At 43.9% G+C, this 22,180-nt stretch overlaps 1 protein-coding gene across 1 annotated transcript in view; it reads right to left on the reverse strand.

Annotated features, from left to right (window-relative positions):
• Positions 1 to 22,180, reverse strand: part of MRO (maestro) — a 110,624-nt gene that overhangs the window by 67,224 nt on the left and 21,220 nt on the right. Inside the window, exons 3-4 of the mRNA XM_058277738.2 lie at positions 11,167 to 11,326; positions 3,431 to 3,558 (exon numbers count right to left, since the gene is read on the reverse strand). Of these exons, the coding sequence (XP_058133721.1) occupies positions 3,431 to 3,558; positions 11,167 to 11,224 (186 nt within the window). The 5' untranslated portion in view covers positions 11,225 to 11,326. The remainder of the gene's footprint in view (positions 1 to 3,430; positions 3,559 to 11,166; positions 11,327 to 22,180) is intronic.

Consider the following 22,180-nt stretch of genomic DNA (forward strand, 5'->3'; position numbering starts at 1 on the left):
AGAAGCATTACGGCAAGGGAAAGACACCACAGCCTTGCTGTCATTTCTCTCCAGAGTAAAGGGATTTAAACACTCACACGGAGGCATAATTCCTGTTCAGTCGTTTCTTTCCGGGGTTTCTTTCCCCAGTCTTATGTTTCAATAGAACCTGCTGCTTCTCAGCTCGGGTGCCTGGGAGCAGAGCTGACAGGTGTGGACACAGGTAACTTAAAAGCAGCAAAGCTCCCTTAAGCCAGGGGCCGCTCACCAAGTGGGGCATAGGCCCCATGACAAAACGGCTAGTGCCTCTGGTCCAAGGCATAAGAAGATCAAGCCTGAAGCTTCTCTCCATTGGGAAGGGAAACCCGCTACCCTGCTCTTTATGCTGCACTTGCAAGATCAGCATAGCAGCGGAGGGCTTTAGCCGGCCAGGGCAGCTGCAGCAGGCCTCCTCCAAGCCGGTCACTTCTTAATAGGCACAGCTAGAATTTCAGGTCCAGGAGGCTGGCAAGCAGGAGTGCTGAGCAGGGAAGATGGGGGAAGCATGTGGTTGGGACAGACACACACCCAGGGCCCACCGCTAGCTCACCACCTCTGCTCTAACACCCCCCTCCCTGCCCATCACAAGATGAAAACTGTGAGCTGGTCTAATCTCACAGGGGGCCAGGCCACCTTGATCCTGGCTTAGGAAAAGCAAACGTGGAGAAGCATGGGAAATACAATTAATGTAACCTATGGACTACAGCCAACAACAATACTGTAATATTCTTGCATCAATGCCAGACATGCCCTGTGTTAATAAGAGGGGGCATGGAAAAAATGTGCCAAATGTGGGCTATGGACCATGCTTAGTGGTAATAGTCGGATGAAATCATCTCATGAGCTGCAGTAAATGTTCCACAACGGTGTGGTATGTTGGGAATTCTACACATGTGCATGATGGGTTTATAAGTTCACAACTTCTGTAATAAAAATATATTTTAAAAACTAATAACAAAGCAAAGCATTTTGCCCTGTGCTGGCCTGACCTCCAGCATCAGAAGCCCCGCAAATGAGAAGTGCGTTTTCTACAAGTTTGTAGAGTGATTCAGACCCACAAGCTGGTGGTGAAGAACCGCTCCCTGGCAACTAAATAATCCCAGAACAGGCATATTCCACTCGCCTGAGGCCACAGCCCTGGCGAGCTGCAGATGGGGAGAACCACCCCAGAAGACCCAGGAGGAGCTGGGGCTGACGCAGGGAGAAAGGGGAGCAAGTGAGTCTTTGCAGAGAACAGGAGGCGGCCGGCATGTTTGTGAAGCACGTTGGATTTCCCCTTCGAAACAAAGATTGCATCGAGCTGTCCGCTTAGGATTCCTGTGCTTTTCTAGCATGTTATTCTTAAATTTTAAAAAGTCCTTAAAAAATGAAATAAAAATTAAATCGAGGCCTGTCCCCAGTGCCCTCCCTCCACCTTTCCAACAAGGTAAATGCTTTAGGCGCAAACCAATCAAAGCAAAAGGATGATTCCCACCTGTTCAGCACAGGACCTCAGAGAGAAAAGTTTTACACAAACTGCTTGTGAACACAGTACACAGATTCAAAGATTTCTTTCTTGTTCTCACTCCAAGGCCACTCGCCCCTAAACAGCCTGCCTTTGCTGTTAGAGTTACAAGGTGGGTGTCACTCGTCACCACAGGTGCCTACTCTATGTCCGAGGCCAGGAGGCCACCTGGCCCCTCGAAGCAAAGGCACAGCTGTGCTTGCGGTGCCATTCATCTGTGCACGTCCTCCAACCCATGCTTCTTCCTCTGGACGCTGGGGCACAGGCATTTCCCTCCCCAATGGGCATCCGCGTGCTTCATGAGCACGCTAACGCCCTGTCTTCCTGGTTGTCACCATCCCCAAGACCCCAGGGCTGGCCTTCATTTGGTGCTGCAGTTCGTGCTAGTCTCCAGTTGGTCTTACTGAACAGGACTTAATTTGGGGGGTTACTTAGACAACTGTTTTGTACTTCATGCTGACTCCCAAACACCTTAGCAAATTTAAATCCTTCTGGCTTCAAAATATTTGGTTTATAATAAATAATCCTTTCACACACTGAAACCAAAAGGTGTATTATGATGGCCAAAATAACATCTTATCCACTCTATTCTGTTCCCTCATTTGTAAAGTGAGGGGAAGAAACTGTTGGATTTCTGGCCATACTTGCAATGCTGAAATCATTAACGGGACTATTAAGAGCTACCATTTACTTCTGAATGGTAGGCACCATGTGAGGCACTTTAAAAACACTGCAATAGAAGCTGTTGACCTGACCACCGCGGAACCAACTTGCCAGGTTAACGGTGTATCTCCAGGCCCTCTGGGAACTATACCAACCAATGCCTGTGGCTGATAATACCCACCAGACTTCTGCTCCACCAGTTGAATTCTATACTCATCAAGTATCAGAGTGTGGCAGCTGTACTTGTTATAGTAATTGTACAATTTAAATAAATATAAAAACTGATGAAAGATGAGTATACAGAAATGAAGTTGTTTCTATGAAAGCAACATTGAATGATTTGAAAAAACTCAACAATGGGAAGCTGCTAAAAAAATTACTGTCTAAATTAGATGTGGAGAGTAGAAGTTTAGAGAAGTCTTAATAATCTGCAGTGATTCTGCAGAAAGTGACTTTATACATCTTCCAAGTTCTCCATTTAAAGAAATCAAAACTAGAACTCATAGATGAAGTGTTATGTAAGTGGTTTATACAAAAAATTCCAAGGAGATCCAACTTCAAAGAAAAGGCCATGGTCCTACATTAAAGATTGGGGAATCATATTTTAAGGTAAAGATAACATATTTGAGATAAGTATTATCTTTTTGGATTCTCTGTTTTAACCAGTTTTTCTCATTAACTCTCCAAAATCCAGTCTCAACTCCTCAAATAAAAAAAATATTTCATCTAATCCTCAAGTAATCTCAAGTGGTAGGTGTAATTATGCCCATTTTAAAGAAGAAGAAACTGGGATTTATAGTATTATCAAATTCATCCAAAATCACATAGTTAGTATTGGTAGAGCAGAGTTCAACACTCCAAAATCTCCACTTTTAATCACTGTATAGTAATCCTCAAATCCAGCTCCTACACAATGGTCCCCATGCTGACCAAGTAAGAACAAAAAGGTAGAGTTTGAAGCATCCATCTCTTCCTTCCAATCCTCTCTCCTTCTGCTCTTTGCTGACTTATAATAACCAGACATCTATTGATTGAATACCTGACTTGTGGGAAAAAAAACTGGCTTCACGACCAACGTTGCCCACTTCGGTTTTACTAAGAGAGCAACAGATAACTCCATCCTTAGACGATTCGAACTCCCTTGCATCCGAGGGACCCGAGCGACCTGGCAGGAAGGAGTGGCATCCCAATACCGCAGGCTTTCGCGCGGCACAGTCGGCGGCCTGGGCGGCAGCTCGCGCTTACCTGCGGCCTGGCGGCGGCGGTCACGTGCGCAGGGAGGAGCCCGTCCCGGGCGGCTCTGGAAGGCCGCTTGCTGTTCCCGGGCGGAAGCCAAATGTGATGACTCAGCCAAATTGACCCGGCCCTGAATTCTTGACATAGAAGAAGGGAAATTAGAAGGTGAAGTAGAGTCTATCTAAGATAACGGGTCGGCCCAGTGTGTTGGGAAGTGAGAATCAGAGGAGGAAAAAAATCAAAGTTTCTATGGTTTGGAGTGGTGGGGGAGGGGGGTATTGCTCTCCAATGATACCGACAATGTTGTTCTAGGACACAAGCATCACTTGTGCCCATTACTTCCCCAACTACGCCGAGAACTTTCCCCTTCTCCCCCTTGCTGTGCTTTCCCCTTACTCTTTCCTTATTTCCGGAGTTTCAGCTCCACTTTCCGAGGACGAGACTGCAATTCTGAGCATCCTCCCCTGCCCCAAATGAAAGGGCCCTGCCCGACGCCGTTCCGCGATGCGGCCGCTAGATGGCGGCATCATTCAATGGACGGAAACTGAGCGGCTGTCACAGCAGCAGCTGCGAACGCTTCCTTCTATGATCCTGTTAGAGCAGCGTTTAATCTAAGGATGGGACACTTTGTTCTGTGCCAAGCAGCCTCATGTGACTTATTGTTGCGCCAACAGTTAGAGCTTTAATGGTTGACGCCCCTTCCTGCTCAACAAACACCATATGTCCTGAAAGAAGCGACTTAAGCTCACAACATTTTCAGTGATTGGGGAAAAAGAAACAAAACAAAACAAAAAAAATTCGAGACAAACCAAGGTATTCCAGCACTTGGAAACTTGGAAGCCTCCCCAGCCCCTCATCATTCCTTTTTCTCTGAGCCCTCTGACCACAAGCATAAACCTATTTATCAACAATGATTATTATCTGTTCCTGTGTTGGGTAATCTGTCCAACCGGGGGAAAAAAATTAACTTTTCAAAGATCTGTGGGCTTATTGCTATGCTAATAAATAATATTATTGAATCCTCTTTTGTATCAAAAATTTTGGTAGATGTTACATAGACTAACTTGTTCTATTCTTACAACAAACCTAGGTAAGTACTCTTATTATGATTTCCATTTTAAGGATGGGGAAACTGAGGCACAGAAAGATTGCCAAAGATAAAGTAGTTAATGAATTCGTCACAGAATTAGAATTCAACCACAAGCAGGCTAATGTCAGAGCTTAGATTCTTAGTGGCAATGCTATGCAGTGGTTGAGTTTGGGAAACCAAATTAAGAGGGAGATGGACACATATAAACCAAAGAAGAAATCAAAGGAGAAGTTCATCAGAGTGGAGAGGTGAAAGAAAAAAGGGGCAGGTGAGGGCAGAGGGAAAGAAAACCAATGCTCCTGAGAAAATAAAAAGAATAAGGCAAAAAGAAAAAGAGAGAAAAAATCCTTTTGGATTTGCATGCCTGCTGACCTCTGAGAATGCAATTTCAATGGAGAAAGGAAGCTAGACTGATAAGCTAGGAGAGTATGTGGATAGAGGAAATTGAGATGTCTTACTGCAAAAGGAGAGCAATAAATAGACTGGCAGAGACAGCAAGGTCAAGCAAAGGCATTTTGGTTTTCTTGTGTGCTCTTTAAAATGGAAAAAAAACAAAACAAAGAACCGGAACACCATGTCTGGGCATATTCTTAGCAGTTGAGAGGGAGACCTAAAATACATGTGGTGGAGGTCGTGAAAAGTGGAATTGGAAGTAGAGGTGGGAGAGCTCAAGGGCACAAGGGCAAGGGTTAGCTATGGAGAGGAGGAAGAAAGATACCTCCTTTTTTTGTCAGAACCTGGAGACAATGCAGGGATGGAAATACATCAGCATGAAAAGAGAGGGATGAACAAATCCAATTCTCCAGGGTAGCCATAGTCTTCAATTAAACCAGAGGTGGGTTATCTGCCAAGAGTGGGATAAAGTCCCAGAGGACATAATCCATGTACTGAACTAATCCGTGTAGTGCTTAGAATGACCAAAAAGCAGATAAAATTAAGCCAGGCAACCGAGGAGACTGGAGAAGAGAAATCTGTGCTGCAGTTGCAAGAATTCTCATCAAAATCTCAGTTGTGAGCCAGAACTGAAATTTATCCTCTCTGCATGGACACGAACACAACAGATATCCTGTTAATGATCCCTGTGTCTGAAGTTTCTTTTCTTTTTTTTTTTTTAACTCAGGTTTTAAGACATTTACAAAAAAACAGTGTCTTCCCCATTTGTCCAATGGCAGAGAAGTTTTCTTGTTTGGCTTAAAGCCGCAAGGAAATCCAGGGCAGAGGCAGTCCTGGGACATGGAGTCTTTCTGGAATTTACTGTGATCCAACTTCAGCTCTATCAAACACTCCTCAAAGAGGACATGGAGACAACTAAAGGGCCCATCCAAGTCCCAGACACAGCACAAACTTGAAGAAAGAATTCCCACCAGGACACATGCCCAAGAGAATCCAAGGTTCTCCTTGTGTGACTTAGGACACAGCAACCTTTAATTCTGGGAATTAGAGAGGAAGTTTCTTTGCTACTTTGATTGCAGCATACAGGTGACATGACGTCCTTAAATAACATACTATAATTATTTAATTGTTTAACAACTCAATTTTCATTCTCAATTAATATTTGCTTACTGTCAGAAGTATGCTTGGGGCTATTGCAACTGGAAAAATCCAAGAGGGAATTTATTTAGTCTGCACTGCTGATGAAAAAGCAACAGGTAGAACTCAATCAACAGTTTGCTTTTTTTTTTCAAAAAGATGTTTTATTTACCCCCTCCCCTTGTTGTTTGTACTCGCTGTCTGCTCTCTGTGTCCTTCACTGTTTCTTCTCTGTCTCTATGCATCTTCTATTTAGGAGGCACTGAGAACTGAACTTGGGACGTTCCATGTAAGAGAGAGGTGCTCCATCGTTTGAGCCATTTCAGCTCCCTGCTTTGTAATGCCTCTCATTGTTGTTCCTCTTTGTGTCTCCCTGTTGTGTCATCTTGTTGCATCAGCTCACCACACCTGCCCATCGCGCCATCTTGCTATCTTGCTCATCTTCTCCAGGAGGCACCAGGAACCTTACCTGGGACCTCCCATGTTCGGGAGCTCAACTGCTTGAGTCACACCCGCTTCCCTCGACAGTTTGCTTTTGATGTAGTCTTGGGAAATAAAGACAAATGTCATCTGCCAAAATGGTTTCCCTTTGGTCTTAGGATTTTCAGAAGAGCCTTCTGTGATCACACATTGTCTGACCAGAAAACTTGTCTAAAATGGATCATTTTTACTTTCTTCACTTGCATCTTCTTTAGGACAATATACTCAGGTCAGGCCACACCTTCTCTTGATTTTCACTTCTGAAAAAGAAATAAAATCTGCCACCTCCTCTGCCACAGATCAGGAACACCAACTTCTCATTCATTCATTCATTTTTCATACTTCAAAGGCTTATTGAGATCTGGACAAGGTGGCATGTTCAACAGGTGGGAGCAGCAGGCAGACTGTGCCCCCAAGGACACCTGACCAGGAGGGGAGTTGAGAGTGGGTAGTAAGGATCCATATCTAAAGATAAGAATCGATTCATACCATAACAGGGAGATGATTGAGAGCCTTGGGAGTCAAAGGGCAGAGACTAGGAAATCCTCCTTCAAGGAAGGAGCATCTGAATCGGGACTTAAAGAAAATGTTTATTGAACTGGAGAGACAGAGGAGAAAGACATTCCAGGAGGGAGGGTAGCAGGAGATTAGAGATCATAAAAGCATGGGTGGTTTTGAGAACTGAACCTCCTGTGAGGGTTGCAGAGAGTTTGGAGAGGTTACCAGGAGCCAGATTTGGAGGGTCTGAAATAACTCTATTTGTAGGCAGCAGAGAGTCAGTAAAGATTTGTAAGCCCTCGGAAACACTTCTGTGTAGACAGGTGCCTTAAAATATTCCTAAATATACTAATTTTAAAAATATGTACTTTTTAATTTTTATTTTTTAAAGATACTTAGATTACATATATGTCACATTACAAACATAGAGGGGCAGCGGACTTGGCCCAGTGGTTAGGGTGTCCGTCTACCACATGGGAGGTCCGCGGTTCAAACCCCGGGCCTCCTTGACCCGTGTGGAGCTGGCCCACGCGCAGTGCTGATGCGCGCAAGGAGTGCCCTACCACGCAGGGGTGTCCCCCGTGTAGGGGAGCCCCACGCGCAAGGAGTGTACCCCGTAAGGAGAGCTGCCCAGCGCAAAAGAAAGTGCAGCCTGCCTAAGAATGGCACCGCACACACGGAGAGCTGATGCAACAAGATGACGGAACAAAAAGAAACACAGATTCCTGTGCCGCTGACAACAACAGAAGGGGACAAAGAAGATGCAGCAAATGGACACAGAGAACAGACAACCGGGGTAGGGGGGAAGGGGAGAGAAATAAATAAATAAATCTTTTTAAAAAAAAACATAGAGGATTCCCATGCGCCTACTCCCTCCCCTAAATGTTCAATATGATATTAGGATACCATCATAAAAGATAACCCAACCCTGTAGGTCCCAAATACCTGTGGGGATTAGTTCCACCACCTCAGCAAGGGCATGGCTAAATGATTTATAAAAGCTTATCTGTTCTTCCTTCAGAGTAAAAATAGCTCTGTTCTTGCTTATCTCTGCACAAGCTATCTCTTTTTATTTGAAGTTTGAAAACAACTTTGTCTTTCGTTTCTGCTGCTAGATAGACGGTGAGTCTAGGGAAAAGGTTTCTTGTTCCAAGACAAAACATCCTTGAGAAATTTAACTTTAACCACCACCATTAACTGAATGCAAAAATGCGCAATACCTAAGCAAGAGAAAGCTGACGTGGCCCTCCCTGCATGTGAGTTTCGGTGTGCGAGTCTTTCATTCCCACGGCAAATACCAATCCTGAACTAACTTGAAAAGAATCGCTTGGGGAACATGCTACACATACAGACTGATTCGATTGGCCTGGGAGGTGTCTCCCCGGTGGTTCTGCTCAGGAGCCACCAGCTGGCTTCTGAACAAGGACAGGAAACACCTCCTTCCAAGGGCAACCCTCTTCATCTCAGATGGGCTGTCCGTTGAATTCCAGGTCTCTGTGACTTTCACCCATCAATTCCATTTGATTAAAATTAATTCTCCTAATGTCTGTCTCTTCTGTTAGAATTTGAGTTCCTAGGAACCGGGCAACCTTGTCTTGGCACCTCAGAGTGCTTGGCTCATGGTAAACCCTCAATGTGTTAAATGAGCAAATAAAAGCTTTAGTCTCTTCCTTGGGACCATCCATCTCCATTCTAATTCCTTCTTCACATGACAACTCCATCCCATGGTGCTTCGGGGCAATAGTATGTAGATGAGATGGGAGGAGTTAAAGACAGAAAGGTGGGTGAAAAGCCATCATTAAGAGAGGTAATAAGAGCCACGGATGGCCTTGTTGCCCAGTACCGCAGCCACGGGGACCCCTTAAGCGTCCCAAATATTGCATCATGGAGGCAAATCCGGAACCACCTACAAAAAGCCTGGACTTCCCTCAGCAGAGTGGGCGCTTAGCAAGGGTGGCTGTGCCAGGTGAGAGAAAGGGGTGCCACGCCAGCCAGCCTGAGGCTCCACAGGATGCAGGAAAAAGAAAATCCACCCCAGGCTTCAGTTGTCTCCACACTCCTCCCCAGTCGAGAGACACGTTTTTTCATTCTTGACATTGTTAGTGAAATACAATCTCAAATATGTTTTTCTATTTTAAGACAATGCTTAGAAGAATAAAAATAGGATGTACAACTTCCAAATCACTAAAGGAAAAAAAAAAAAAGAGCAAAGAGAACTCAGTCATTATGAACAAGAAGGAAACAGAAAGAAAGCAGATGAAGTCAGGAAATGTATATTAACAGGAGTCCAAACTTATTTGCACAATAAACATGAAAATATTAAAAAGTTGAGTCATATCTAAAATAAAACAATAGTTAGGTTAAAATAAGGGGACTGACAAACATATACCATTCAAATATATACAAAAAGCATCATTACAGACATTTTTAATGGAGAAATATTTAGGATCTCATTTTAAACAGAAAAGGGTATATCTATGCTATGCATGCCTAGCATATGAGCTATTTATTTCTTCCATAATTATTGATTGTCAATGCTGTGCTAGATTAGGGTTCAATAGGAAAAAAACATACATGCTTTCTCAAGTCAGCAGTTGGAGATGTAAGCTCCAGGGGAGGGTATGAGCTAAAGATGGGTATTTGAGAGTTGTCAGTGCCTTTATGTTATTTAAGCACGGAAATAAGGTCACCTGAGGAGAAAATGGAGGGCAGAGAGGCCAGAACTGAGGTCAAGGGCCATCAGACCTACAGAGACAGGACAGACCTACCCAAGACAGGGGAGTTGGAGAGGCAGGAGACAACCCAGCAGGAGGCTGGGTCACTGCAGCTGGAGAAGAGGGTTTCCAGAAGGAAGAAGTGATCACCTCTGCCGGATGCTGCTGAGAAGTCCAGGGAGGGGAGGATGGATGTGACCCTTTTACCTGGCAAATGGAGGTCATCGACGACCTTGATGGTGGGGGCAGGCTGGGGGACGGACAGAAGGCAAACTGGAGCTATGCAAAGTGAAAATGGGAGATGAAAAGGTGGAGCCGATTCATGAAAAACGGGGGGAAAAGGGCAGACACTGCTTGTTCACAGAGGTCATCTCATATTTCCACAGACCCCTCAGCGGGAGCCCCGCACTGCACACCCCAGAGCTTCTGGCACGAGCCCACATCCCTGGGAGGCTTTTCTCAGACTTCATGCCAAGTTTTAGTTGGCTTCCCACTCCATTACGTATGTGTGTTTGTTTTAGCATTAAAGCTATGGTGTTTTTGCTTTAAGCTTTTGATTAAAATAGATGCCGCAGGGAAATAGACTTGGCCCAGTGGTTAGGGCGTCCGTCTACCACATGGGAGGTCTGCGGTTCAAACCCCAGGCCTCCTTGACCTGTGTGGAGCTGGCCCATGCACAGTGCTGAGGCACGCAAGGAGTGCCCTGCCACGCAGGGGTGTCCCCCGCGTAGGGGAGCCCCACGCGCAAGGAGTGCGCCCCGTAAGGAGAGCCACCCAGCGCGAAGGAGGGAGCAGCCTGCCGAGGAATGGCGCCGCTCACACTTCCTGTGCCGCTGACAACAGAAGCGGACAAAGAAACAAGACGCAGCAAAAAGACACAGAGAACAAACAACCGGGGGAGGGGGGGAATTAAATAAATAAATAAATCTTTAGAAAAAAAATAGATGCCGTAGAGGAGCAGATATAACTCAGTGGTTGAGTGCCTGCTTCCCACATACAAGGTCCTGGGTTCGATCCCCAGTACCTCCTTAAAAGAACTCAGGAGCTTCCTGAGTTTTGGTCCCTCACACCCAGCTAGAGAGCTGGACCCGAGACCCTGCAGGTCTACAAATGCTATGCACAAACTCTGCCCACAAAAGGCTGCTCTCAGCAGTTTTCTTGTCCAACCCACTGTCTGGCTATCCTGCCTTCAATTTCCCTGACTTTAGTATGTGACAGTATTCTTAGTACCAGAATGCAAAAATAAATCCAAGCTTAAACATCTTTCCTTCCTGAGATATGAATTACCCCTGCCATCACCAATGCCCTCCCTCTGAAAAAGACAGATGAACTTATTAAACATGTTTCGTCCCAATTGGCCGGCTCGACAGCAATTAGATGTGTTAAACTACATGTTGACCTGGGAATCTAGAAAACGTTCTGCGCTGCCTTACCTGAGCTAGGCCAGGAGGAGCCCAGCGTGGCTGGCGTCTGCCTCCGTGCAGTTGGCATCTGCCTCCGTGCTCATCCTGATGGAAGGCACAGGCAACTAAGTCCAGGAACGTTGCTGCCCTTTCAACAAGCTCGGGGCTGACAGTGAGGCTGCGTTTTGTCCTTGAAGATGGAACATCGAGCAGATTAGTTTTATCCCAACAGGGAAATACATAAGACGTTCTTAGGCTATCTGATGCTTGCCACAGATACAGTACAGGCCATGCAGTTTTACGAACTTTTCAGATACTCGTGTGGGTGTCCTATCGCGACAAAGGGCCCAGGAAATAAAGCTTACAGTAGAGAACTTCATTCCCAGCTCAGGGGAAGTCAAATCAGTCCCCCAGGTAGGACCTCATGAAATTTTCTCTCTGCTTTTAACAGCCCAGTGTGTCCTTATGCTGTTGGTCATCTTATCCACAGCCCTGTGGGAGAGGGTCCTCTCCTGGCTCTTTGACAAGTAGGGAAACTGCAGGGCAGAGTGAGGAGGGGACCTGGCAAAGTCTCAGAGCTGGCTAATAAGACGGGGACCCCGGTCCTGGGCTTCCTCTCCTGCTGTCCACCCAGCGTTGTTCTCTGGGTTCTGCTGTTCACAGTCGGTGGCCCTCCTTTCTCCCTTCCAGCCCTTTTACCTCGGCTCACCTGGTCTTCTCTGCCCCTCCCCCACCCTCCTTGTCTGTGTTTTAGGTTTGTTGCGGACATTGCTTAATACATTTTTTTTCTCTTAAACTAACCACAGCCTCAAGATTGCATTAGCTTGTCCTTCAATTTTATGTTTACAAAAATATCCCACTGAGTAATACACATATAGGCATTTGACACTGAAATGAGAGCCATGTCCTAACTTCACCAATAGAACAATAAACCTTGGTCCAAAAGTGCTTTACCATGTGGGCTTTTGTTAATAATGCAGTCTAGTATTGGAACGGTTGACCCTTCTTTGAGAGACTGGAGAAGACTGTTCCAGAAGGGCATTGTTCCATATGCCCCACAGCACATCTATTCCAGCAAGTCTGTCTTTGAACCTATACCAGCCTCCCATTGTCACTCCCCGGCATCATGGTGACACCTTTCCCAATATTGTTCATTTCCTCCAGGAAGAAACAAAGGAAGGTAATTTTATCAGCACCAGGGTTCGAGACCCACCTCTCCACGTTCTAGAAGCCCTGGGCCTTGAGAAACTTCTCTCCCTTGCTGGTCTCTGTTCATTCAAGGAGCTGCGTTAAATCTTCCCAGAAAAGAAGGGAAAGGAGGTAAAATGCAAATCACCCAATTTTACCCATCAGGAAGCTTTTTTGTAGCTTTTAGGTATTCCTGTTCTCGTTCTTTATTATAACCTCGAGTAAGTGAAAGTTGACCACAACTTAAGACAACACGGTGGGTTTTAGATCTTAAAAATCAAGCACTATGTCTGTCAAAATTGATGTCTACTGGTAAACATTTTCTGGAAGGAAAGTTGACAGTAACTTTCCAGCTATGCCCTTTGACTCAGTAGTTCTGCTGATAGTCATTTACCCATGGCTACTGCTAGTCTATACAATGCCTGTGAGCAAATTAGAAAAGGAGCTCCTTCCTCATCACATTTTATGTCTGTCAGAAAATTATCACAATAAGTATTCAAATCTGTGATGTCCACAAATGTGACTGGTGCCCCCTTAGATGAGCAATTTGGCACAGTACACTACCTATACAACTGTGTGTGTTGGCCCACTTACTTTATGAATATATGTAAAGAGGATGTCAAGATATATGTAAAAGTGTGTTCACTGAAATTTTATTTATAATAGCAAGTTATTGTTGTAAATGTCCGTCAGCATAAGACAGGTTAAGTAAATAAATTATGGTACCATTATTCAATGAAATAGTAGGGAGTTTTAGAAAAGGAAAATGGTGGACCCATATGCGCTGATGTTTGAGGTATATTATTTAAGGGAAAAAAAGTAAGGCACAGAGCAGAGTATAGTATAATTCCATTTATATAAAATCTTAAAAAAGAAATACAGGGTGGTATAGCCTTATTTTTTTTTTCTGAGAAGACACTCAAAAAAATCATGAACAGAAGTTTCCTGGAAGGAGAGAAACTGGGTGAAGAAAGAAGCTTGTAGCTCAAATGTATACTTTTCTGTATTGTTTGAATTTTCTTACCAAAAGCAACAGGAATTACCTAAATGGAAGGATTATGGATCTTTACAATTTTTCCTTTCCTTATACTTTGCAGCATTAAAAAATAAGTTAAAACAAATTTTAACTCTTGTGCACATCCCCCAACATAACACATTGAGGAATAGCCTGCAGCTTTTTTTTTTTTTTTTAAGATTTCTTTCTTCCCACCTCCTTGTTGTTTGCATTTGCTGTGTCTGTTTGTTGTGTGCTTCTTTTCAGGAGGCATTGGGAACCGAACCCAAGACCTCCCATACGGTAGGTGGGAGCTCAATCACTTGAGCTACAACTGCTTCCTATCCTGCAGCTTCTTGATAACAGTGGGCCTGGGGGTGGGAGGACTGAATGGTGGGAGTGGGCTGGAAACTCCACTAGGTACCTCTGTTCCCTTAAAGCATTTTCATTTCTGGATTCTTGTTTCTAAAAACAAATACTAAATCTATTTATCTGTTAGGCAATTACTATATTTAATCCTAAAATGAGTGTCATTAAGCTCATTTTCTTTTATTAATTCAATTCTGGTTGAGTATAAACTCAGACCTGCCAGAGTTGCCCATCAATTAAAAAAATCAGGACGCTATTCAAAAGTGCCTAATCCTGAACTTCTTTCATTTTATAGGACCAAAGTTGAGTGTGGAAGTTCCCTTAGAGAAAAGAGAATTCTAGCCTTCTATTTGTTCCTGAAATTTAAATGACAGTTTCAATAAAAATAAAACTGAATTCATTATTACAAATTTTATGCTAAGAATTCACTCTCCCAAATGAATATTTATTTAGGCTACACACACATTATTCTAAAAGAGAAGATGAAAAGGAAGAATTTTCTTTGATGAAGAGAAACTACATTTAATGGAATTAAATAACATAGCAACCTGAAATCTAACAATAAGACGGCATTTATATATTGTATGCGTGTGTGTTTAAAAGAGATGAAGTATTTGTCTTAAATGGCACTTTAAACAACAATCCCTACAGGAACAGATGTAGGAGGAGAGCACTCTGAATGTTATAAATTTTACAAAATGTGACTTTTCCACTTTGGAGTTTTGCAATTTGAATGGTGTGTTTGTTCCTGTGTCTCCATACTCAAGGGCATCAGAACTCGATGTTGACTACAAGTTATACACATTCCATTTTTCTACACATGGAAAGATAGGTTTTAAAGAGTCAACTCTCATCCTTGTTCAAGGTCTTCTCTTGACACATTAAAGTAACAAATAATCTTTAATACCTTGCTGAATTTTTGTCTGGAGACAATTAGAGCCCAGTATTTGCTTACTACATTTGCATTGGTTGCCCAGATTGTGTCATTAAACAAATATTTATTCATTCAATAAGCATCTATTGAAAATCTCCTAGATGCCAGGCTCTCCGCCCAGCACTAGGGCACAGGGGATAAAAAAATAACCATAAAGATAAAATCTAGATGGTCCCTGCCTTCAAAGAGCTCACAAGCTAGAAGCCATGGGCTCTTCCATCCAGCGTCTGTTAGGAGGTTGTGCAATACCACGAGGCCCCAGACTTCGGTGAGTCTAGAGAGACGCACAGAGCTCCATGTTTTAGGAGGTGCTGCCTGAGAGTGAGCGCTGGAGGTTGAATCCTGGCTCTGAACGCATTGGCTTTCACTGACAGGCAAAGTCAGGCCATCTAGTGTCGTTTTACCTTTGACCAAGCGGAAGCGGAAGCTCTGAGAGGGTAAGTGACTGGCACAGGGCTACAGAGGTATTAAATGGTGGTGGTTGGACTTTCCCGAAGACCCTGATTCCCAGGTTCTTTGGCGGTGGCGGATGGTGCGTTAGCATCCACGTCGTGTGGATTTGGCGACATTGTTCTGCATTGTTCATCTTTGCATGTAGATTTTAACTTCTCTGCTTTCATCATGATTGAAGTCTGTCTCCCTCCTTCCCCCTGCTCCATTCAGGCCTTTCTAAGAACCTTGCAGAAGCATCCTAACTGATGCCCTGCCTCGTTCCTCAATCCATCCAGCATGCTACTTCAGGAGTCATCTTTCCGGCACCAAGACCATCGTGCCACTTCCCTGGCTCCCCACTTCTAACAGAACAAATACCCTCCAGGCTGACCTGCCAGGTCTGCCGGAACCCTAACCTCGCGATCTGGCTGCCTGTCCCGCCACCACCTCTTTGCTCTCTCATCCCAGCCCGCTGCTTTCACTTCCCTGAAAATGTCTACACTCAGAGTCCAGTTTTCATGCCTAGGAGTATGTGGCCCTCCCGACCTTCCATGAAATCTGCCCCCTGCTACCAGCTAACCATTTCTTCCAGGCCTTGTTCAAGCCCCGTGCTGAAACGCCTCCTAAATCTAGCAGGCCTTTGTATTCTGTGCTGGCCTTGCCAACCAGCCAGTTTGCGTTAGAATCATTGCACAGGAGTCCCACTCCCTGGCCCTGGGCGGAGCCTGGAAAACACCCAGCCTGGCCTGTGTTCTCTTCCTGGTTGCCTCCCACTCCAGAGCTGGGGCACCCAATAGGGCACTTTGCACCTACCGGGCTCTTAGCAAATGATTCCTGCATTGATTTGCATTTTTACCATTTTTTTATCCTTCTTTTCTCTTTAACAGAAGCAAACTTTGGTTTGAGGAGTTCATCACGCTTAAATTTAGTTCTTTAGAGCCAAGACAGAAATTATAAATTAGCTTATAAAAAAAAAAAAGAAACATTTTCGTACTTCCCAGCAGCTAATTAAATGCAATAGTTGGAAAGAACAGGGTCCTTTTTGCCTTCAGGGGCATTGGGGATGATATTAAAAATATTGGACAACCATCCAGCTTGGGCCCCTGCCAGCGGGAACACATACAGGCGTAATGCAGCCAGAGGGTCTGCCAGGAGGTCCACACTAAGGAGAGTGCTCAGATGGTGCCTCCCTCCTTGTGGTCTGAGTTTTGAAAACTTAGGTCGGTGTGACAGCTGTCCACTTTTCACAGTGCTGTGGCCAGATTAGGGACCAGTATCCCACAAGCAGGGCCCTTGCCCTAGAAGCACACGGTTCTTTTGTCTCAGATTGTCTTTGGTACGTTCAGTTTTAAAAAGTACCTCCCAAAAGCACCTGCGTGAGCCCTGCAGCTGGAGCAGATCACCCCCCCTTTGCCCTTGTCCCACACCTGGGACATAGAGACATGGGTTTATTTTCCTAGGAAGACAAGCCCTTGGCAAACTCATGAATCAGAGCTTCTATTTTGTAATTCTGGGTGAAGGGTAGCTGCTTGTTCAGAATCAGAAATGCCCATGCTTTGATTGTAGATATGACTGCACAAAGACACCTTACTCACCAAGAAATTGCTAGTCCCATGAACCATTTCAAACATATAGTAATTATTAAAGACTGTTGAGTAGTTACAGTGAAGGAAAGAAGATTTAGTTAAAAACAGTTATTTGAGTTGATGGTAGAAATGCAAACAGAGGCGGTGGACTTCGCCCAGTGGTTAGGGCATTCATCTACCACATGGGAGGTTTGCGGTTCAAACCCCGGGCCTTCTTGACCCATGTGCAGCTGGCCCATGCGCAGTGCTGATGTGCACAAGGAGTGCCGTGCCACACAGGGGTGTCCCCCGCGTAGGGAGCCCCACGTGCAAGGAGCGCACCCCGTAAGGAGAGCCGCCCAGTGTGAAAGAAAGTGCAGCCTGCCCAGGAATGGCGCTGCACACATGGAGAGCTGACACAACAAGATGACGCAACAAAAAGAAACATAGATTCCCGTGCCGCTGACAACAACAGAAACGAACAAAAAAGAAGACGCAGCGAATAGACAGAGAACAGACAACCGGGGTGGGGGGGAAAGGGGAGAGGAATGAATGAATGAATGAATGAATAAAATTTTTTAAAAAAAGAAAAGCAAACAGAATTGCAACTAAGAAGGTTTTGCCAGTTGAGTTCTCCTTGGGAAATCAGCTGACCCCCAAATCCCAACTGTGTGCCTCTGAGTGGGTGCTGATGCAGCTTGTGTGCAGGCTTCTTAGAAAGCTGGGGTTTTGGGTTGTTGTCGCTGAGATTTTGAAGCTCAGAAAATCTAATGTCGCCATCCCCTTTCCAAGACCATGCTCACACCTGCTTATCTGTGTCTTTTTAGCTGTACTAGTTTTTAGTCACATGCGTCTTGAGGTCCCTAATAGATCTGGGTCCCATGAGTCAAAATTCAATATAAGATTCATAACTGTACTGTGCACAGTTCTTATACAAGTGCAAAAATACCTTGTGCTATGCTCTTATCTGGACCTTATTCAAGTTATGATCCATTAGAATCTCAAGATCTTTTTCAGAAAGCCTATTCTTTCCTTTTGTACCCTAATTTTCCTTCATAAGTAAACTAATCTATGCTTTTCCCTATTAATACATTTCCAATCAATTTGCACCAATATCACTTGAGCATTCTACAAACATTTACAAAGCACCTGCTTTGTGCCTAATGCTGGGACTAGAAAGATGAATAAGGAATGATCCTTTATCTCCAAGGAGTTTATAATCTGAGAATGAGACAGATCAGTAAGCCAATAGATAGTGCAGAAGCTATGGGAAGTCACAGATGCTATGATAGAAAAGAAAAAGGTGACGGGGAGACAAAGGCAGGAGAGGTCTGCTCTTGCTAGGGAAGGCATCAGAATTCTAACAAGCTGATTTATTAACATCAGAGACTTTCTCCAGAACTAGCACTTTCTAATATTGGTCCAGCAGTGTGAACACAAATAAGAAAAAAAATTGGTTTTCCTTCATGTGAATGATACATTCAGTTAGGAGTTGGCAAAAGTCATTTGCAGTGGATTTTGTTTAGATGTGTTTTCCCTTGATTAGCAATTGCATACGTTACAAATCCCTTAATTAAAAGATTTATTAGCAGGGGAAAGTACTTCTTTGTTTTCAGTGATAGTAGAAACTTTCATCATTGCCTATTGTGATAAGCTCAAGTTCATGGGAAGTTAGTCAAAAGGAAAAAAGTGGTTTCCTGTTTTTCTTCAGGGCCAGTAGGAATCCACTCACTTTTTTGACTCTTGGTCACTTGTGACAGACATATCTGTAAGTGACAGTAGGAACTGAGTAGGGACCTATTGTGACTACCAGCCTCTGGATTCACTCTCTCAACTTTTAGCTAAATGATGACAAGATTAGAAGGTCAGTAACGTCAAGTACGACCTACTATTTTCCCAGCTGCAAATTGGAACCCATTAATGAGTCACAAAATCAAGTCAGTCTTTACCAGCTTAAGTCTTACTCGCTTTTTTTTTTTTAAAGTAGAATAAGAGAATAATAGAAGAGAAAAATATCGGAACACATTTCTTTAGTTAGGTAAAGATTATTTCTTGAAAGTTTTGTTTGAATTGTGTATGTGTATGTATGTGTATTCTGAGTCACTGCATATCATCATATCATAGTACAAAAATTAAGCCATTGAACAAGACTCTAATGCCCATGATGGCTCCTCTTAGCTATTTAGCAAAAATTTGTTAGATTTGTATGTGTTTGTGGATTTATTCAACAAACAGTTTCTAAGTCTAGCTATGTACTCAACACTGAGCATTGTAACCCCTCATTTAAATTTTTTGAAAATTCAGGATACCAGCAAGCTCTTAAATAAATTTAGTAATTACCTTTTTTTAAAGGGATGAATCACTTCATTTACAGGGTATTTAATCTGGTTTAACCCCCTGCTTGCTGTCGAATATAGACCCTGAAGTTGGACTCCCATCCCGGGGAGGCCTGCTATGTTCTCAAACAGAGGAGAGGAGTCTCTCAAGAGCATGGGCAAAGCCAAATAGGGAAAGACAGATCAGTGTGTCAAGCCCTCAGTGTTGTTGCAAGAAACTATGAATCTTGTCCTTCAAGAAGTGAAGCCTGGTGGTCGCCATGGGCCCCAAGGGGAGGGGGAGGGAGAAATAGAATAGATGGAACAAGGGGGTATGTTGGGGTGTTCTACATGATTTTGCAATGATGGATACAGGCCATGTTAAATTTCATAAAACAATTAAAGTGTATGCTCCAAAATATAAACCATAAGGCAAACCATTGACCATGATTAGTAGCTATGTTTCAAAATTTGTACATCAGTTGAAACAAATATATCATCCAGATATAAAAAGGTTATTAATATGGGAAGGGGGGAAAAGGGGAAGGATGTTGGTAAATGGGAGTCCCTTGTATCTGTATGTGACTTTACTGTGACCTAAAATTTCTTTGAAAACAAAATGAAAAAAGTAGGACACTGGGGGAATAAATGAAAGAAAATGTCGCTGTACACACAGAGGGAATAAATGAAAGATAATGTCACTGTACATACAGGATGACAGATCTTACAGTGATAAAAGGCAAAATGTCAAAAAAATTGTTTTAATATCCCAATTTTAAAATTTTATTTTAATTTTTAAATTTTTTCCTGTATTTTATTTCTTACATTTAAAACTAGCATTATTTCATTTTCTTATTAATTGTACATATTAGGCATATAAATGTGTTCAAATTGTTCATGGGTCATTGCCACAGTGGGTGGAATTTCACACAATAACCAAAAGAATATCAAATTCCCATCATGGGGAGCTCTGCCACATTCTCTAATGAACAGCAACAATCCCCCAAGTACAGGGGCAAAGACTAGTGAAGGAGATTAGTCCATTGATGGGCCCTTGATATTGATGACTATGTGTATGAGCTTTTACTCTTGAAATTGAAACTTTGCCTAGTGTTGTAGGGTGCCTAAGAGATACCTCCTGAGAGCCTCCATGTTGCTCAAATGTGGCCTTTCTCTAAGCCAAACTCAGTATATAAATGCATTACCTTCCCCTCAGCATGGGACATGACTCCCAGGGATAAGCCTCCCTGGCACCAAGGGATTATTACCAAGTACCAACAAGAAATGCAACTGGGTAAAAAGAAAAAAGAAAAAGACCTTGCCCATAAGGGGGAAAAAGTAAAGACAAATGAGCTTACATGGGTAAGAGACTTCAAAGAGAGTTGGGAGGTCATTCCAGAGGTTATGCGTATGCACATCTCAGCAGGATCTCATTGACAGCCAAAGTAGATACTACCCCAAACAGTGGGCTCCTGAGGATTCTGGAAACATCCAGACACTATAGTCAGGGCAGATAGCTCAGGAATTTGGTCCCTTGCCAGTGGCCCTACTTTGGAATATATGCCCCTGAGTGATAGAGGTGGACTTAGTTGTGGTTTCCCTACACATGGCTTTTCTGTCCTTCTATATGAACTTATAATTAGTACTAAAGTTGGTAGGTGTACATCCAAGAGATTTAAACCTTTGAGCTGTCCATGTGCCAGCTGGGCCCTGAATCTCAATGGAGTTGCAACACCTGTTCTCCAGTTTATTGGACTCACCCAGGTGAACTAACAAGGAGATGATGGACAACCACCATATCAAGGAACCGAGAATGTCTACAACTGCAGCAAGAGAGTCCCATCCATCGGCCATATGGGATCAAAGTTTCCCCTCAATTAAAGGTGAAGTTGGCATCACCATTTCAGAATATTCAGGACTGGGGAATGAACTATGGACGAAAGTAGACTTACTAGTATTCTACTATAGACTTATTGTGATTCTAGCAATGGAAGAAATATCACTGATGTGGAGGCAGTGGCCACTGGAGGTTCTGAGGGTAGAGAGAGGGAAAAACAGGTATAATACAGGGGCATTTTCAGACTTGGGAATCATCCTCAATGACATTACAATAACAGATAATAGGCCATTATATATCTTGTCATAACCTATAGAATTGAGTGGGAGAGACTGTAAACTATAATGTAAACTATATTAATGTTTAGTGGCAATGCTTCAAAATGTGTCTATCAATTGCAATGATTGTACCACACTAATCAAAGATGTTGCTAATGTGGCAAAATGTGGAAGGTGTGGGGAGCCAGGCATATGGGAATCCTATATAGTCTCTGTAACATTTGTGTAATCTAAGTATCTTTAAAAAAAAAAAAAAAGAATATAGACCCTGAGTTCTCTAAACTGGTGTCCAGAGAAAAACCTTGTGAAAACATGAGTTTCAATGGGTCATTAGCAAACAGAGCCTTCCAATCCATTCAGCTTCAGGAACACTAGTCCTATCTGGATTCAGACCCCTTCTTATAGCCAGTTTGTCTACCTGGGGTCCTTTTCCCAAACATGGACAATGTCACAGGTCCCATCTCCAGTGTTTCCTTTTCAAGCCTTGGGTGCTGAGAGCTATAGTGTGCCCCCAACCCTGTAAAGGCAGCAGCTCTGCCACCAGAGGCTTTGCCCACCCTGGCAGCCATATTCTCACAGCCCCTAGGTAGGCGCAGCTCTCTGTTGTCCAGAACCCTCACAGTTCTCAGTGTCCAAGATACGTCCTCTGAGGCTCTCACACTGTGCCCAGGACTCTCAGCTTCCTGGACCTGGGCCCAGCACCAGCCTGCACCACTTGCTCTTCCAGCTCCTTCCCCTGAGTTCTCTCCCTGCCTTGGGCAAGGGGGCCAAGTTGTGGCACGGCCGTTGGGTTAACTAAGACCTGGCCTTGGACCTGTTCACACTCTGTTGGGAGCAGCCACTCGGCAAACACATGAGAAGCCAGGGGGTTGGGCAAGACTGTCCAAGGCCCCTGCCTCTCTCATCAACCCTACTTTAAAAGAGAATGTGCACCTGTGTCCCATTAGCAGGGAACCTGGGTTCTCAGGGGTTCACGCCTCTGCCACCAGCACCTGGAGCAGCTTGCAAGTGCTTCCTGCAGCAGGGGCTTGTTGCGCCCCCTTGCCCCTCTCCTGAAGGGCAGGCGTGGTCAGCTAATCCAAGCCCTGTGGTCTCTGGGTGATTCTTGTGAAAGTCCAGCCTGGGTCAGTTT

This window comes from Dasypus novemcinctus, chromosome 16 (genome assembly GCF_030445035.2).
Source record: "Dasypus novemcinctus isolate mDasNov1 chromosome 16, mDasNov1.1.hap2, whole genome shotgun sequence".
NCBI lineage: Eukaryota > Metazoa > Chordata > Mammalia > Cingulata > Dasypodidae > Dasypus > Dasypus novemcinctus.